Source organism: Tachysurus vachellii, chromosome 8, assembly GCF_030014155.1.
Source record: "Tachysurus vachellii isolate PV-2020 chromosome 8, HZAU_Pvac_v1, whole genome shotgun sequence".
Taxonomy (NCBI): domain Eukaryota; kingdom Metazoa; phylum Chordata; class Actinopteri; order Siluriformes; family Bagridae; genus Tachysurus; species Tachysurus vachellii.
Genome location: NC_083467.1, coordinates 10,153,537 through 10,173,467, shown reverse-complemented (window position 1 = coordinate 10,173,467; position 19,931 = coordinate 10,153,537). Strand labels below are relative to the sequence as shown.

At 36.6% G+C, this 19,931-nt stretch overlaps 1 protein-coding gene across 1 annotated transcript; it reads left to right on the top strand.

Moving 5' to 3' along the window:
- Positions 1-1,603: 1,603 nt before the first annotated feature.
- Positions 1,604-18,133, top strand: tbx15 (T-box transcription factor 15). Its single transcript, XM_060877272.1, has 8 exons — positions 1,604-2,081; positions 6,622-6,808; positions 8,749-8,850; positions 11,102-11,273; positions 13,175-13,342; positions 13,507-13,571; positions 14,876-14,973; positions 16,469-18,133. The coding sequence occupies exons 1-8, from the start codon at positions 1,880-1,882 to the stop codon at positions 17,302-17,304; spliced, it is 1,830 nt and encodes a 609-aa protein (XP_060733255.1). The 5' UTR covers positions 1,604-1,879; the 3' UTR covers positions 17,305-18,133.
- The last annotated feature ends 1,798 nt before the right edge of the window (positions 18,134-19,931 follow it).

The following is a 19,931-nucleotide window of genomic DNA, read 5'->3' as shown; positions in this document are numbered from 1 at the left end:
GTCTCAAAGCTGGTTGGGAAATACAAATGACTCTTCATAAGCCTACAACTTCTATCCGAAACGAAAAATGCATTTAAACAGCGTAGCGAATGTTTATAACAGTTTTGTGTGCAGAGAAACTTATATAAAATACAAATTATTATTATTATTGTTGTTGTTGTTGTTATGATTATAATTATTATTAATAACAATAATAACAGCAATAATAACCATATTAATATTAATATTGGTATTGATATTGATTTTAATATGCATGTATGTATGTATTATTATTATTATAATTATTATTATTATTCCATACGTTTTGACTTAACTTTTCATGGCGCATGTTGCTTTTAATCAGTATTTAATTTTTGAATCGAAAGAAGTGGATTGTTTTTAATAAACAGTGATTCTTAACCCTGCATTTTACCGCATCATAGATTATAATGTTCTGGACTAGAGAAACCTTAACTAAGAAATCAAATCACTCTCTCAGCTTATTCTCTTATTTGTTATTGTAATTAGCAAAAATCTAGCTCACTTTCTCAAATTAATAATGTGGCTGCTCGAAATAATGGATCGGATCCATCGGTTCTTTTTTTTAAAAGAACTTTTTACGTCCAAATCTACAAAATCTTTTATCTGTGGTTTAATAACGAATAAAATGTTTCTTTGATTATTACAGACCGTTCTGTGGGCATCTAAACGCACATTTATTAACTGCAATACAACACAATAATAACTGGTGTTAATAAAAGCTTAAAACCAATTTCTTTTCGCACTTTTGTATTAATTCTACGTATTAACTCTGAGAGACTAAATAGATATCGCTTTGCTCCTGCAACTTCACATTTACTGGAGTTCAGATTTAAAATTTGTTAAGACTTTTTTTTAATCAAACCCCTTCTTTACTGCGCCACCTGTTTTCTGGCTAAATCAGATATAAGCCCTGATTTTACTGCGGACATATTCGAGCAGCTTAATGTCATTGTTTCCCTTATTGTAAGAATTAGAAAGAAATGAAGTCGATCTGCGGTGAATTTGATAGTCGACTGATATTAAACGAGTAAAATCACTTATTAGAGACCTGGTGGATAATCCGATCTTATAATATTCACTATTATCCACAGAAATGATTAGTTAGGATGTATGGAATGATCTGTACATTTTACACGCATTAATCTGTTTATAGATTGTTAATCCGATTATTCTCCCTTTAATAAATAGAAGACTGGAAATAATTCGATGATGCAGAAGAGATGCAGAAATACAGGCAATTACGCACAATGTTACTGAAGAACTTGTATACGAGACAGAATCCTATCTGATATGGAGGATTATTTGAATAATATTTGAAACAATCGAAAACCGTGTTTATTATTCGAAACTTTTGCGTAAGATCACTATGAAACGTTCTGTTTTGAACGACGGCCCAGTTGAAATCTACTTCTCTTAGAAGACGTGTTTTTGCCCTCCTTTCTCATTGGACAGCGCGTTTTGGTTCGTGGCGTTTCCGCGTGTGTGATTGGCTGAGCAAAGTTTGACAGGGAGTTAGAGGGTTGCCCTCGACACTTCGAAAAAAGTTCTCCAGAAGCGAGTATCAATCAGAGCGGAGAAAGAAAGACACAGACAGAGGAATAGAAAGTGGAGCCACACCAAACTAGAAGATATATGAGCGAAATACAGCTCGAAGCGAGGCGAAAAGCACTTTAGGAATGGCCTTGTACGTGTCCAGGATCTTTAAACGAGCGAATTAGATGTTCATTTGGATTATTTTTGTCACTGGAGAACTTTTTGAACTTGTACAATCATTGTGCGTGTCTACGCCAGCTCTGTACTCGGTGCTTGCGGAAGGCTCTGTTAAGATTCACTCTCGGCTGGATTTGCCGTGGGAGAGATGAGCGAGAGGAGGCGATCGGCCGCCGCGCTGAGCTCCAGAGCGCACGCCTTCTCGGTGGAGGCCCTCATCGGCTCCAACAAAAAGCGCAAGCTCCGAGGCTGGGAGGAGAAGGCTCTCGAGCTCTCTATGGAAAACCTCGCAAGCAACGGACAGCTGGGAGACGGGGAAGACACCGGTCAGTGCCTGGATATCGACCCGGGTTAGTGCGCAATCACGCCTTTACCACGGCCGGTTGGTCGTCACGCGCTTGTTGTTCTGTTAAACAATACAAACTGTCTTGTATAACATCGATGTTCGTGGACATCCGGTCTGCATGAAAAACACACTTTATAAATAGATATTAGACTGTAATTACAGATTTAATAATAACTTGTAATAACAGTCATATATCTGCATGGTTAGCCTGAGCATTTGCTTAACTTGCCTACAACCGCATGTATGGAAAAGAATTACGAGAAAATGAGAAAAATAAACCCAACGTCATAAATAAAAATAATGCAATGGAATATGAACATTTCTGCCAAGCATTTAAATAAAATTTGCATTATATAAAATATAACCTGACGGTGCTTTTCTCAATTCAAAAACAAATTATTTAAGAGAAATCAAATTAGTTATTGCACCTAAATTTGGTTTTAGTTGAACATGTAAGTATATTTTTATTCTGAATGTCTTTTTAAAATGAATGTTTTTTCTTTATTTTTTATTAAAGCTTATTACCTTACTACCAAAGATATTGGATCCTTGGCATAAATTGGGGTGCGCTGATTTTTGGGGAATTTATTTTAGGCCACAGATATGATGTGACCTAAAATAAAATGTGCATTTAATATTAAATTTCTCTTTTTCCTTTACTGTCTTATTTTTGCACTTTGATTAAATACTTTTCAATAAAAAGAAAAATGAATAAAGGCCCATTTTAAATCCAGGGCACAAGTGTTGCGCACAAGTATAGTGTTCGATGTTTACGTCCGATCTAGCAAAGAGGCTTAGTTGTCTATTCAAGTTAGACTGCAGGGGTGTGTGTGTGTGTGTGTGTGTGTGTGTGTGTGTGTGTGTGTGTGTGTGTGTGTGTGTGTGTGTGTGTGTTGGGCGGCGGGGGATTTGGTGGTGGGGGTGACTGAGAAGGCCTGTTTTTGGACTAAACTGATACGTTGATCATCTGCAGCACCAGTCATCACTTCATTAGCTTCGCCAATGAGGCAGACGAACACGACACCAAAAGGATTTTTCATTACAAAATGCAATTCTTGTTTTTAAACAACAGTTAAGATGTAAGATTTTTCAGAGAGCGTTGCTTCTGTAGACTATTTTGTATATTTCAAGCGTCTTGTTAAAAACGATGAATAGGAAAATTCACGTCTTTCGATCAACTGAGAATGAAGAATAATGAAAAATATATATTTCAAAAAATCAGATAAATAAAGGGTATTTGACCCGTGTTGTAGGACTATATTAAAATAAATAGCATTCGTAGGCTACTTAACTGACACGAATTTCGTCCAGTGTGTTCGTAAAAACCTCCTGTAAATGATGTAAAACAAAATAATCAGGTTTTTCAGATACTGTCCCCAACACGTTTACTTTAATACATATTTTATCTTTGAGGGATTTTATTATTATAAACGTTGCATATATTTTATTTAAACTGTCTGTGATACTGACTGTTTTCATTGAGATGGATTTTTGCGGCGTTGACAACACTTAGAGATCATTACGCTTCAGGAAACTCTGAAGAATGTATTTTTGCACTAGCCTACATAGTTTGAAGTAGAGAATAAACTACCTACTTGATGCACGATGACGCTTTAGATCGTAAGGAGATCATCTGTCACTGGCTCGGTGTGTTTGTGGGTCGCACTGAACAAAACTCTACAGCCAGAGCGCGCTGAAATCACCAGCTATCACATCAAATGTTTTATTCTAAGTTTCATCAAATGTTTTACTGTATAAAAACTGTTATGTTTAGGCGGCAATAGAGAAACTAATGTAAATCTTGTGTGTCCAGTGATGTGCGTAATTTCCTTCACATTGTCACACCATATATATTGTCCTGCGGCATCGTGTTTGTACCATGGGTAAGAGTAAATGTAGCATTTTTATGGTTTTAATATATTGATAAATGTGTGTGCTAAGTGAATATTATGCTTTCTTTCATTATTCGGATTTTCTTGTTGTTGATACTTAACTATTTTATAAAACTGTGATGTAATATAATATTGCACCATCTTTCTTTCTTTCTTTCTTTCTTTCTTTCTTTCTTTCTTTCTTTCTTTCTTTCTTTCTTTCTTTAGTTTATTGTGTAGTTAGTTAATACTATACATTAGTTACACAATTATTTTAGTTTAATGGCATTGCGCCGAATTTTCGTTTTCCTAGTCACTTTAACAGGAATTTGCTGTTTAATTCTGGTCTTTCTCTTTATAATAGGAAATTCGTCTTGTTTCCATGCATTTCTTAACATTTAAGAATTATTTACTTAATCCACCTTGAGTCTGTTATGCAAATGAAATCGTCTATTTTTATATTTTTATCATAATTACAAATGTTGTATATCCTTAACTCTTATTTTTCAGCATTCTTTAGATATTATAGAAATAGAAATGTACTTGATATTCTTAAACACACACTGGCCTTTTTCAGTCATTTTTCAGTCATTTTCTTGGCAATGGGCTATAAACATTATTTCCCATGGAAATTTTCCTGATGGCAGGTGTATGTGCCAAGAGCTGAATAAGAGATGAAGGGACCAAAATGAACGTTTTAAATTTTTTTTTTTTGGTATTTTATATCATTTCGTTTTTGTTCCAAATGACCTACACTTAAACTCAGTATGTATAGTATAGTATTTAAAAGTTATTTTAATATAACGATAAATGTGTGTGCTAAATGCATATTATGCTTTCATTCATTATTCGGATTTTCCTTTCATTTCCGAAAGCGAGCTATAGAATTAATCTATAAATTGATCTATAGAATTAAACTTTTTTTGAAAAACCGACCTATATATTTATGTTTTGTTTACTTTTACACAGAACATAATACGTTACTATGAAAAATGGTTGCTCCTTCACTGGCATGGTGAGTGAGTTTATTCACTACATCAGAAGATCGTGTCCTCAGTTTTATCTATAAATAATCTAATCTCTATTGCCCCTTTGAGTCTTATTGAGAGGAGCTTATAACGAAGGACGACAGATGTGTGCGCCTAAAAAGGAGTTTTAATCTTTAACTTTATTGCCTCCCTTTCACGTGGGATTGAATTAAATCCAGCGGAAACAGGTGCTTCTGTTCCTGCTGCATTGGGTTACTCTAACATTTCATGCTTAGTGAGTCGCCTATTGGCCAAGTTAAAGTCCTCTTCACTGCATTAAATGTACAGTTCATGGCTTCAGATCGATTTCATACCGAGAAAATGTGTTGTTGAAACTTTACCACACAAATGTGCCATCACTGAATACTTAACATTATAACATTACGCTGCGTAATTATTCCTCATCTGAGTATTCGAAATGCGAAAAGTAAATTTTGCATTTATTGTCAAATTTGAACCTATGCACACAGTTCAGCCGACATTAATAGACTATTAATTAAAACACATTTAAACGGTACCTAGTGACTGTTATACTTTTTCTGGTGTGGAGTTTGACCGATGATATTGAAGACACACGTGCTCGTGTTGAGGAAACGAGGAGCTGATGACAGCAGCAGTGAAACGGTACCATATGATTGGTTTGGCTGGAAGCATGAACCCCTGGGACACATGGACATCCATAGACAGTCCTACAGCGCTGTGAAACGGAGACATCAAGACGCTGATAAAGAAAATGGTTTCAGGAAAGCAATAATTTTTTTTCTCTGTAAGTCAAGGCCACGACCATGGGATATCATGGGAGCTTGTCTCGTGTGTGCAGTAAGCTATAAAGTCTTACTGGCCAGTCTCTCTGCGTCTGCGTCCGTGTTGCCTTATTTGCATTGCGAGTGTTGCTTAAGCAACCACACTCACTGGTGTTATAGTGTATGGTGTCTTAAATAATAAAGCATACAGAAAATAGGCAATAGCCAATAGTGAAAATGAGCTATTTCAAATATTATGTTCAGTGTTGGTCTCTACTCAAGTCTTCATGTGCTCTGTGGTGTGTATTGTACGCGAGTGTGCGCATCATATTTTTATTTATTTATTTATTTATTTATTTATTTATTGCTAAATCCGAACAAATCATTGAATAAATATATGCGTGGGAACCTGTATTTACTAGATTACTTCGTATTATTTTTTAGGAGTTGAGTGCAGTGTATTGGTTAAGACGTTTTTAAGGAATGTTGCATATAATTGCATTCTTCTTGACTTTTGTTGATTGTTTATTTATTTGTCATACATTCAGTTTTCCAGTTAGTGTATTATTTAAATACTGATCAGAAATACATCGAGGTGAGATGTGAAATGTGAGATTGGAATTACAATGTTATCATCCTGAAACATTTCAACTTTCATTCAGTGTCTGCCGTCTTTGACTGATTCGTTGAGCTCATCATTTATTTTTATTTTTAAACAAACAACAGAATTATGTCTTAACTTTAGTACACTAATGTAAATCTTCTTTCTACCATATAGCATTACAATTTTTTTATTATTATTCTCAGTGCAGATGATCGTGCACTGGCGAGACTTTCCCACTGTCCCACTTTTATTTACCTGTAGTTTTCATGTGCTTATGTTGTTGTGTCACCGTTGGCAGATTGTGAGGCCAGTCCAGGCTCGGATGGCGAGGTGATGCCGGAGAGATCGTCGTGCTCGCTCGGTAGCCCCGCGGATCTGAACCCCGCCGCGTCTATGGATGAAATCCAGGTAGAGCTTCAGTGCGCGGACCTGTGGAAGCGCTTTCACGACATCGGCACGGAAATGATCATCACCAAGGCAGGAAGGTAAAAAAATCAAACATAATCCTACTTCAAAGAAATATCCTAAATGATTACTTATTTTATATTACAATTGTTTTATAATACGTAAGTATTTGCCGTGAAAAACGACTTAAAAGCCACCCATTCATCATTAAAAAAAATGGTCCTGTGTGAAGGTCATCAGTAATACTTTGTATTATATTAAAGACATATTTCTTCACCACAGCAGGGTGGCATAAAGGCGTGAAGATCAGTCACTCTCGCGCTCACTTACACACAAACATACACACAGCTACACACACCGTAATTTCGCAAGGGGACGAACTCGATGCCGTGATATTTTTCGTGGTGCTAATGTGTTCCACATGGGGGCCGAGGGCTCCGGACACGCGAGAGTCATCCTCTCATCATGCGCCTGTATTCCATAAGATCCGCTCCCACAGAGAAACACTGAAACTGCTTTTAATTAATATCCCGCAAATATGTTTTTAGTTTTCTTGCTCTCTTTCTTAGCTCCAATTCAAAGTGAGCATATAACTTAACCTGGTTAACCAAATAGTGCATTAGTTCCATCATGCGCATTAGACTGTATGTACCTGTCCTGATCAGACAAACTCAATAAAAATATGTCTGATTAATTACACAATTACAGTGCGTTATTAAAAAAAATTATCCAGCTTTGTGATGCCTCTGATCGCACTAGAAATGACTTGAACCATCCGAAGGTCATTTCAGTATGAAAAGGTACTTGTTGGATTTTGTAGTGCTTTTTGGCCAACAGGAAAAAACAGTAAATCACACATTGCTGCTAATATAAACTGCCAAATAATAAAACTGAAAAATATTTGTATAATCTCGTCCATGTTTACACCCTCATCCCTCTACAAACAATATTTAATTAAGCCTCGATTCACCCACCCATATTTTCTATTATATAACAAAATTAAACTACAAGTTTTAACTGTAAGTGTTTCCAAAATAATCCATGTAGTATGTCTCTTAAAGGAAATTATCGTTTCATAATGCATAATGAGTCGATTCATAGTGCATTAGGAATCGATTCGTCCTTTTTTCTTCCAGCAGACTATGGGAGTAAAATAAACACACACGATTAAAAATAAAATGACCAACCTGTACTATTCGTGTCATTGTATTTGTACCATTAAGATGTATGTTTTGTACCTTCAGTATGTAACCTATTTACTAAGGTAGCTTTTACCTAGTAAAGGCTTTTATAGTAGTGGTGTTAAAGGTCTAATTATCTTTCAAATATAATCTAAATGTCCGCTTGATACCACTCCAGCGACAAGGACATGAATGAATGAAGTAACTTTATTTGTGAGAGAAAACATTTTGTGCGTAATTTCCTTCATGCCCAGTTTATTTCCAATTTGTAGCCTAATATATGCTGAAATACATTCAAAGCATCCTGTTTCAATCTAAAGCGAGCATTTACTCGTTTGGTGTGTGTGTGTGTGTGTGTGTGTGTGTGTGTGTGTGTGTGTGTATTCCCTCAATAAGTATGGTCGCTACAGGGTTCCACAGGGTGGAAAAGCAGCATTATATTTTTCTCATTATAACAAAGATTTACGGCGTTTAAATGAAAAGAAAAGGCGCAGCTTTAAAATGTCTTACGGTCATCTGCTCAACTTAACTTTCAGCAATTTCCCCACATTTCTAACAAAGACAGTTAATAGTGGCGATGGCTTCCAGCTAACAACCAGGGTTTGAACTATTCTGTTTATTACTTTTATTTGTTCAGTTAAATCGAATTTTGTAATATGTGTGTTACAACTCAAGTGACTATTTATCATACAATATGACCATCATTAAGTCTGATGCTGGACTAGATTTATGCTGATTTTCTATATATAATGTGATTATTACAGTTGAAACTGTATTTTGTATAATTTGCTTATGAATTTTATAAATATTTATTTGATACTTATTTTGGTGTGTTACAGGAGAATGTTTCCTGCCATGAGAGTTAAAATTCTGGGGCTGGATCCACATCAGCAGTATTATATAGCCATGGACATAGTACCTGTGGACAACAAGAGATACAGGTGTGTTTATCAGAGTATGTACCTTTTTTTATTTGAACCTGAACCTGAACATATACTTTACTTATATGAGATACAATATAAGGCAAGAACACAATAAAAAAATAATGCTTTATAGAATGATGGTACGCTTTTCTTAAACATATTCATAGAATATATAAATGAAGTATAGTAAAAATATATATATATATATGATGTAGCATAATTCATTTTGTTTGATTGATTTACATTGACGTCTGATTTCACTTGAAGTCAAAGTGAAAATGCTTACATTTCTTTTTACATACTTTTCTGTACAAGGTCATAATAATCCATGGGTTTTTTTGTTGAAACAATTATTGTGGTAAACTGGATTTAACATTTGGAAAACTGTTATGAAACTGTTGTGAATGTCTTGTGAGAAAAATAAAATATTATTTTTGTCCAAAATTGAAAAAAAAAAATCTATAATAAGGCTCTCGTGCTGGTGGAAAAATGACTACACTTAATTTAGAAAGATAGGATACCTGTTTCATTGTGAATATATTATTTTAAGTAGTTTCAGGTTACTTTGAAACATTAACTGAGACAAAAAAATTTGTTGTATTATTAAAATGGCACACGTAATATTTGGGTTGATAATAATGTGTGACAAAATGTGTGATACCATTGTACCAAAACTATCTGCTTCCTGTCTTTTAATTTAATTTTTTAATTCATAGGGTCATTTAATTCATAGGGTCTTTGATAGTTGTCTTTATTCAAATTTCAATTGCGTTCAGATGAATGTTGCATGTGTACTCAAAAGAGAACTACAGTCATTGAAAGACTCTGGTACAGTGTTTGAAGAGAGTCATTTAGGGTCTTGAAATATCGTGAAGGATTTTAGAAGTCAAAAGATCTTGTAAAATTAAATGGGATTTTCTTGCTGGCTGGGGAATTTACCGCAAGGCTTTGCAAATAGAGCGCAAATCTGTCACTGGAATGCTTTATCCGTCTTGGGGTCTGGAGTCTGGAAACACAGCCTTTATTGGACTTTACACACTTTACTTAGGCACACTGCCTTTTTTAAGAAAGGTCGAGGCTATACTAGATTTGTTAAGTCCTCCTTTATATTACTTGAATTACTTTTCACTCTTTAATGTGGCAGACAGCTGGAAAAAATAAGCCGTTACATTGCTGTATTGCAAGATATTTACATTTATGCTCTCTGTCAGTGTTCAATGAGTAAAGTACTATATGTTTTTTATGTGTTTCTAACTTTCTGTTACATGCCTCTGTTATGTGTTTGTGTGTGTGTGTGTGTGTGTGTGTGTGTGTGTGTGTGTGTGTGTGTGTGTGTGCGCGCATTTTAACTTTATGATAATGCAAGAGAGCTGGCTATTTTATTTCCTTTTATTGTTGTTTATATATAACTCCATATGGACTTTCTATTTAAATATGAATATGTCGTCAAAACTCTCCAAAGGGTGTCACATAAAGTCTGATCTTTATTGATTGTGTTGGTGCCAGATGGCAGATTTATGTGAGATGAAAGAAGACTAATCAAATTTCCAGTTCTCTTTGGGGCTAAGGTTTCTAACTTCTTTAACACTTTCCCTGCTACACAGAGCATAACCCTAAACAGGACTCCAAACAGGAAATTATAGAAACGCCTGGTATTTTATGTGTGTGTGTGTCTGTGTGTGTGTTATTATTTTATGTTTTTGTGTCTCAGTATTCTTTAGTCTTACAATAATTTTATGTCTTCATGTACCCAAGTATCCATACATAATTTCTCATGTTGTTGCACTTAATATTTGTGAAGTCTTTGTCAGTCCCTGTCTATACATATGTATATTTGTGTATATTTGTGTGTGTGTGTGTGTTTGTTTGTTTGCTGAGGGCTGCATTGAAAAGGATGCAACGAGGCCACAGATGATGTTTAATGATGCCAAGCAATAACAACTGGGTAAAATGAGAGTTATAACCATGTTTTAGGGTTGACTGATAACTTTGGCACTGCAGCTAAATACTCTCAGAACTAAAGACCAGAACAAAAGACAACCAGCTGTGCATTAGACAGTAGTGTGTAGAGTCCAAATTGTCAGCAGAAAACAAACCAAGAATAACTAAATAGAGAGGGCTGGGATTAGACCCAAAGGTTGCACATCAGATCTAATATCTTTACAGTTTTTTTTAAATTCAGACATCAATTATGAATATGTACAACAGTTCAATCGCCAAAGGTGTTGCTTGGGTTAATGTGTCTCATATCATGTCGCTGTATTTGCAGATATGTTTATCACAGCTCAAAGTGGATGGTGGCTGGAAATGCAGACTCTCCTGTGCCTCCGCGTGTGTATATCCATCCGGATTCACTGGCCTCCGGGGACACGTGGATGAGACAGGTGGTCAGCTTTGACAAACTGAAACTCACCAATAATGAGCTGGATGACCAAGGACATGTGAGTTTAGCTTATTACAATAAGATCTCCATCATTTGGGATGTTTACTAGGCACTCACAGTTTCATTCACTATTTATTATGATTAGATATGTTACATGATTCTCCAACTGACCACAATGTAAAATAACCATACTTTATTGGGCTATAAAAAATACCTCCTGTTTAATTTACCTTAATAATATACAGTTTCTCATATAAGTGACATTGTCCATTTAAGGCTATTCTGGCCTCTCCTGGCATCTGTAGCCTATCTCTATAATAAAGTTTTTTCAGTTTATTCCCAGGTGAAAATCCACTTAATTAATATTTCTCATATTTCACAATTGACCAGTGACTGGCTACAAATTGGATATTTGTGCACTGGGGATATTGCACAATATGATATGCACATTTTTATTTTATGCAATAATTCCTGATGTAAATCTGACCTTGATGGATCTTAGTAATCGAACAGTTTTACACTTTTCTTAATATAGTTCTTTGTTGTTTGTTGCAGTGCAAAGAGAAGGTGGTTTTATTAAAGAGCTTTACGCAAGGCTTGTTGACATTCAACATGTTCTGCTATGTCATCATGGTTATGTGTAGCAAAGTCACAGCAATGTGGAGTAATGGGAGTGATGCATCAGCATGCCTAATGTGCTTACTGTTGTTTTATATGATTTGTAGCCTTTGTTTCCGAATGCATTATCTAGTGCTAAATATGAACAGCTTTGACACTCAGAAGCAAAAAGATGTTTTTATTTCGCTTATCTGAATCTGATGTCCAGATTATAGGTGTAGACTCTATGTGCTCAAAATGACCATTTAGAGCTAAATTTATAGCAACTAGTGCTTTGCTGGCATCATCTTTGCATGTGGAGATGTTTTTGTTCGAATCGGTGATGCTATCACTCTACCATTCTGACAAATGTAATAACACATGGGTGTTAAGAACTACACTGGGCTGGTGTTTTTCTGGAAAATGGAGAAGGGCCTTTTTTTCTTTTACCACAGCCTTATAAAAAGAGACTTTTATTTTTTGTTCGCCTGGAGCCAGAGTGGAAGTTAACAGTGGAACGTCCTGTGTGAGATGTCTTGCTATGACGGACAATTCAACCCTTTTATTACCTTCCATTTTCTCCCTCATGCACACACATATTAATCATCATATTATTGAAACGTACATTTATATTATACCTAACTTTTAGAATGTGCAATGTTTAAAGATGTATTTTCAAATACCCTCCATTCTGTGTGGTTACTTTCAAAATAGCTCACATTTTTGATTAATTGCTTATGATATTGGTTAGACCTTAATGTGAGAAATCCCTGGAAATCATAATCACTTAAGTCCAATTCAATTTAATTCAATTTTATTTGTTTAGTGCTTTTAACAATGGATAAAAAAGCAGCTTTACATAAAAACAATGTACATCATCTGTGTTCTCTGACTGTTTGCTGTCACCTTGTAGTAAAACTTATAGCATGACTCAAGAAAAAGCAAGAAAAATGTTGAAAATGTTAAAAAGTTGATGTTTTGGCTGCTGTAGGATTTTGGTCATGTTTTCTCTGACTCTCTGATGTTTTGATCCTTTCGAGGTTTGCTGGTACAATCTTGCCCTTAGCTCTCCTGGGCCATTCCGTTATATAAGGTCAAGAAGATAGTAATAGGAATATTACATTTGCTGTCCCAAAGTTGTTTTGCAATTCCCTGTGCTTTCTATTTTGACCTTTCTGTCTCAGGGGCATCTGTCTGACCCTGGGATTAATGAATTAATGAAAGCCAAACCAAGGCTGCAGTGGTAGTGACAGTGGTAGTGAATGTTCTCCAGGGCTTCTGCATTTTTTCCTTATCTGATCCAGGCATATATAATTTAATAAATTAGACTAACACAAATAATTTTGCACCCTTCTCCTTCAGATCATCCTACACTCCATGCACAAGTATCAACCTCGTGTTCATGTGATACGGAAGGACTTCAGCAGTGAGCTTTCTCCGACTAAACCAGTGCCAACCGGGGAAGGAGTGAAGACTTTCAGCTTCCCTGAAACTGTTTTCACCACAGTCACAGCGTATCAAAACCAACAGGTCTGTATTGCAGTGCAGCACCTTTGAACTGGTAGAATTTTCCAGTGTGGCAGACGTTGCAAGGATCAGCAAAAACTTAAGCATTCCAAAGCAAGAGTCTTCTGAGAAAGTATTTATTGATTAATTATTTCTTGTAGTTAATATTCCTTTTGCTTGGCTTGCAGATTACCCGACTAAAAATCGACCGCAACCCGTTTGCAAAAGGCTTCAGGGACTCGGGGAGAAACAGGTACATTTTCATGAGTGCTTGATTAATCAATCATTCATACTGCTTGAGCAAACAAACAGATTTATCAAACGTTGCCTCATATATGAAAAGAAACCACTAGAAATGCTTTTTAATCTGCTATGTGCTGTCACAAAAATCACCTGTTGTTTTGCCTGCCAAGAAATCCTTGTTAATCTGTAAGAAAAGTATCCAGGGTAAAGAGATTTCTTCCTTTTTCTCTTGCATAATTTTCATCTCTGTATGTGCTGTATCCTCAATCACTCTGTCTTTATTCTCTTCATTGTTCCATCTTCAACACAATACTTTTCACTTTTCACTCTTCAGTGCTCTCCATCACTATAACATGTGAGTCTAAATTAACATACAACAAGGGAAAGGCTGGAACCAAGCCTCGGCACATGAAAGTCTGCCGCCATCTGGAGAGCATTATCAGCACAGATATTTGAGAAATCTTTTTTCATTTTTCAAACAATAGAAGTCCTGATTTATGAACTAGCATATTCGTTGCAGCAAAAATGCAGATGAAAACATTGAGGGTATTATATTTATAGACAGAAAATATAATTACTCACACATCTATCCTTATTTAACTCAGATTAGGGTTTTAAAAAAATATAACTCTGTTTGAGGAATAAAGCTATATATTCATCATGAAGTAACCACAGTCCCATTTATCCATTGAATACTGCAGAACAGCTTATGATATAAGATCAAACTCCATGCATTTGTCTAACATCTGTTATTAAATAAGCATATTTGCAAAAATTTACAGTCAGGACCATCATTGCTATACCAGGTTGGCATGCTTAGCTGTGCATTTAGTCATTTTATTTATATTCATCCTGACCCATTGGTTTTGAGGGATTACTCTGTGATGGAGTGCAGTCCTGGCCAAATTCTGTATTATTAGCTTGTGTGCCTAACGAGCACGAGTAAGTGGAGACTTACAGCTCCTAAAGGAAGCAATGTTGTGCAGGCTGAGCTGAGCCTGAGGCAGAGCTGCCTCTCCCGGTACAGGGGTGTAAATCACACAGGAAAGAGATTTGTGTATGAGGCTGAGATGAAACATCACCCAGATTTATGTGTACAATAAAAAAAACTGCTCCTTTTTACAGTCTTTCTTTTCCTCCAACTGCCTCCCTCGACTTCTCTTTGCATATTTTCTCTTTCATGCAAATGATCTGACACTCTGTTCTCATATAGCTGTCCTCTGTCGCAACATTTCTTAATTCATCCATTGCTTCAGTATTATTGTGCCTGTGTCCTCAATTTTGGCCTCAACCCTTTTCCTTTCTCTTCTACAGGACAGGCCTGGAGGCAATCATGGAAACATATGCATTTTGGAGACCACCTGTGAGGACGCTTACATTTGAGGATTTCACTAACATGCAGAAACAGCAAGGTGTGTTAACAGAACCTGAAGATTAAAATAAATAAATAAGTAAAATTAGTTTACCATAGATTAATTCAATAAGAAGAAAACACAATTAAAGGACTACGGTCTTGAGCTTATTATTAGACTAGAGAATAGACCTGATCATGTAGTAAAAAACCCCTTCGCAAAAGAAATCATAAAATACTCTGTCCTGTGTAGTTGTAACTGCAACTATTTTTATAACCATGGCTAATATCGATGGCCTGGAAAATTAAACGTTACAGCAAAATCTCCTCTCTCAGCCCGTAACAATGACTTAAAGCCAATACTCATCATGAGCAGACATCTGTTTAGCATCATGAACCCTAATAGATTAAATGTTAATTAAAGTCCCACATCGCTGATGAACTTTTGGTACTCTGTGCAAACGTTCTTCCTCCCCAGAATTTCATCTCTCCAGCAGTGCAGCCAGTTCTCTCTGAGTAATCAGCTAATTCCCTCAGCACCACTGAAGGCTCTCTCACCCCTGCCCGACAATAGGGGAAAAAATATGACATCACCCTAAGATCTCCTCTCTCGCTCAGCCAGCAGAACAGTACCACGCAGAGTGGAGCTCAGCTGTATTATCGAAGGCATATGGAGCTGGCCCAAACTTCAGCCAAGACTAAGAGTCCTGAATTGTTTTGGACTGACTGCATGATATTTTCCTTCCTTACCATGTGCTCAGTCTAAATTTTCGAAACAATGAAATGACCACTGGCCAGATTCTCATTAATAAAGAAATATGTGATTATAGATATCCCACAGCTATCATTCAGTTCCAAGACTTTGATATATATATGCTTTGCAGCAGCCAAGTGTCTTTTTCCTCCTATGTTATGAATGATGCTTTTTATATGATGGAAAGGAAGGCAAGACCTCTTGTGACTGTATATACATTCACATGACGACATTCATCTCACATTATTTCTGGGATAATTTCAGCTTTTAGATACTAGCTGAACTTTAAAGAGAATTTTTCACTATTTATGAGTGCGGGGATTTTACTGATTATTGCTCTAGAGAGATACTATCCATTATATGCCTCCAAGTGGCACTTGTTGCCAAACTTGAACAGGGCTCTCTTGTTCCACGAGGAGGTTTAGGATGCATTGCTTGTCCTTAGGAGCCTCTGTGACTGCACGTTGTTCCCGGACTGAAACGAGAGATCACTCTCAGTATGATTGTTGGCTAGTGATTCTGTTTTTAGACTGGCCCTGTCTTACTATTTCACTGTTCTTGTGTATATATATTCAAGTGACCTTTATATAATGCATATACAATATGTCTTTTTATTTGGTAATATTTTTGTATCTGTATGTATGAATGTGGATTTCCAATCATCCAGGTCATTTTAAAATCATAGACACTTTATCAGTTTTACTACACACACTTCCAGTTGTCTGGTCTTATATTTTCTGGTCTTATATTTTCTGGTCTTATATTTATATTTTAAACAAATCTTGTTATTTATGCTTTCCAGGAGGGAGCACTGGCACATCTCCTACTACCTCGAGCACTGGTACACCATCTCCTTCAAGCGCGTCTCACCTTCTCTCACCCTCATGCTCTCCTCCCACCTTCCATCTTGCTCCCAACACCTTCAATGTGGGCTGCCGGGAAAGCCAGCTCTGTAACCTGGGGTTATCTGAGTATCCTGCCTGTGCCAGAAGCAATATGCCAACCTTGCAGGGCTACGGAGGACTGGCTGATGGATCCTACGGCCGTCTCCAGTCAGCAGGTGGCAGTATGGCCTCCGCCCAGCCTTCAGACTCTTTTCTGCCCCAGAGGACTCCCTCTTTAATCGCAGCAGGCATGCAGGGCAGCCCTCACTCCTCATTGCCCACCAGTAGCAATGGCGGATGCAGCAGCGGTGGCAAAATGGATGCTTATGGAAGTCAGTTGTCGTCTTTCCCCACCTCACAGCTCCAGTACGTGATGCAGGCAGGGGCAGGTACGGCCTCAGGCTCGTCCTCTTCTCCAGGGACTTCCACTTCCTCGGCACACATGTTTACCGGGAGTCATCACCACATGCAGCAGGGCTCATATAATGCCTTTTCCTTGCACAATCCCTACAACCTCTATGGATACAACTTCCCAGCTTCCCCACGCTTGGCCACCAACTCAGAGAAATCTCAGGCCAGCCTACTGTGCTCATCTTCTTCTGCTGGGGCCTTTGCTGAGCGTCAGTACCTATCCAGTGGCAGCATGGACAGCATGCACATGATAGGAAACCCCGGCAGTAGTCAGCAGGTGTCCACAGCTTGTGATGGTCGCCAGTATGGCTCCTCCTCTCAGATGTCTATGCACATGGTTTAAAAGAACGAAAACCAGGGTGAAACTTTGAGTGTCAGCAGAGCAAGAAGTCATATCAAACTGTTTCATCTATTTGTCTGCTATCATAGAATTTTGACATTAAAAAAAAAAATCAGATTGTTACTGATGGACAAAGATAAAAAAAATCTTGGATCCTTTTAAAAAGGAGCTAATCATCTCATGTGCAGACTTTAAATCACTAATCAGACGTACATGGACAACATAAATGTGTTATTTATGTCATTTTTCTTTATGATACATGCCAAAAATAGGCTAATACATTTTAGATCATATGAACCTGCTTTCTGTATTTTCCAGTCTCAATCCAATGCAGTATCTTATGAAGTCTTTATCTTAGGAGGGTGCTCTTAAAGGATTCTTGTGAGATTTGGTGCAATAATGGACTCTTATCACACGCATCTTTTAAACAATGGACATTCAAAGCTGAACTAGATGTTGTTTTTGTCAAACAATAAAAAGCAGATCAATCTGCTTCACAACAAAGTAATTTCAGAGAAATGGAAACATTATGCAGTGTTTTTAGTGAATATTATTCACCCGTGATAATAAGTGGGAAAAAGTTACAGGATTTGGTCAATTGGATTTGGTTACTTTTGGTCAATTTTAACCTTGCCTATTTTATTAGAAGTTACTTAACTAAATTTGGAGTGTATCACCTTTTAGACACTAAGCTTTAATGTTGATGTGTGGAAAATATAGAAAACCAGAATAATAAATGTATGTTTTGGAGTGCTATAGAAGTGTAAAGTATTTAAGTGCTACGTGACAAAACAAATGTGCAGTAAATATAAGTGCCAAGCACAAAACCTTACCAATGCAATTCAATTCCTACAAAATAGGAATAGGTGGTAAAGAAGGGACAATCATTTGCTTCCCAAATATGCAGGAGATGTAAATAGTGGGTCATAAGCTTGTTATTAAAATCCAATTTTTGTGAACATTTTGTGAAATAAAGAACTTATCTGTCAGGACTTTAAAGACACAAACCAAAGCCTGTGTTCTGACGTTTTAAAATGCTGTACAAGCCACTTTTACAACAACTGTTGAAAGATCAAGCAAGGAAGTGATGAGACAGGGCAGTTCCCTTCTCATCCAGCAGGAACGAAATCGTGGTGTTCTGGATTGGTCAGTGAATGTAAATCTGTGTCTCCTACAAACATATGACTCTCTTATTGCCATATGCATGAGACAGAGTAGGTCCATGAGGATCAGAAATGAATATTATAATTAAATAAATAAACAAACAAATAAATAAATAATAAAGTTTTAATGCTGCTGTTTGTTTGAAAGAAAACTAAAGATAACTCATGTACTTGTTACTTTAACCCTTGCTCTTTATGATGCATATAAATATACCACCATATATATACCATGTACTTGTTTGGTTGGATGTGGATCGTTTCCACATTTCACAATTTACTGTATCTGCTTTTAATTCAGTAATAGTACATTTTTATGGTAACTCTTCTTTCCTTGGTTATACTTCTCATTATCCAGGAATAGAATCCAGTGATTTAGAAACACAATCAGCATCTATTACATGGATGTCTTGTAATAGACCCCCTCGCTCTCAATTACTCTCTATTTCTCCTTCCCTCTCGGTCCCTCTCAAATCATCTCCCATCAGTGCTCAGTTTCACCCCCGAAATATCAGATCTGAGTCATCTGAATCAGCTGAATGGTTAGTGGACCATGAAGACATCCCTACGTATTAAAAACACCTGTTTCCGAAACTCTGCTCTAGCAATGATTGGATATTTTGTTGAGTGCATGATTTCATAATTTGGAGTATTTCCATCAAGTCTGGACATTATTTCCAATAATCATACACATTTATTGGTAGGATGATATTCTCTCTGGTAGTATTGCCAATCAATTCAGGGAATGTACTGTGCTGATGAGGATGCGCCGGTGCAAACACACCGAAGGTATTGTTACACACCGAAAAGCTGATGATGTGCTAAGGTTATATTGTGGCGTATGTGGAAAGCATTGCTGTGGAGCAGAGGATGTCTGAAATGAATCAGGACTTGAAAAGGTTGGCAGCTGGTTTAATGTACATACAAAGCTTTTAGAAAGATTCCTGATAAACTGTTGCCCTCTTGTGTTTATCTTTTTATCTGTCATGGATTAAATATTGTGTGTATAGAGAATAAACAATAATTACTGTATGTAGGTGTATGAGTACATGGACTGTATTCATGATGAGTTGCCTTTATTAATCGTATTATTATCTACTATATAAATCCCATGTTTTTGGATCAAATTGGGATGATGTCAGAGGACAGACATACTAAAATTTATTGTTAACACTTCATTGCAGTTACTTAATATACATTTACAAGCATTTTTGTGGTCATCCAAAAACTGAAACAAAATCGCACCCACATTCAGTTTGATGAGACTATATAATTCCTTCCTTTCTATTACTTTTGTCTCTGACTGGTTGCAACTCTAACTACTTCCATGCTTTTTATTTGTTTCTAGACTGGTTGTTTTTGGCTTTTCTCTCCACAGGGAAGCCATGATGGAGAGAACAAACAAAACGTTGAGAACAGAGGTTGAAGTAAGGTCTTCCACCAAACAGAGACAAGTTCTAAGCTTCAGCG

What these genes read in the sequence shown, in the direction of transcription:
- tbx15 (XM_060877272.1), top strand. Translation starts at nt 1,880, where the DNA reads ATGAGCGAGAGGAGGCGATCGGCCGCCGCGCTGAGCTCCAGAGCGCAC. An exon ending in GTGCCTGGATATCGACCCGG is followed by an intron (nt 2,082 to 6,621) that starts GTTAGTGCGCAA and finishes CACCGTTGGCAG; the next exon opens with ATTGTGAGGCCAGTCCAGGC. An exon ending in AGCTGGATGACCAAGGACAT is followed by an intron (nt 11,274 to 13,174) that starts GTGAGTTTAGCT and finishes CTTCTCCTTCAG; the next exon opens with ATCATCCTACACTCCATGCA.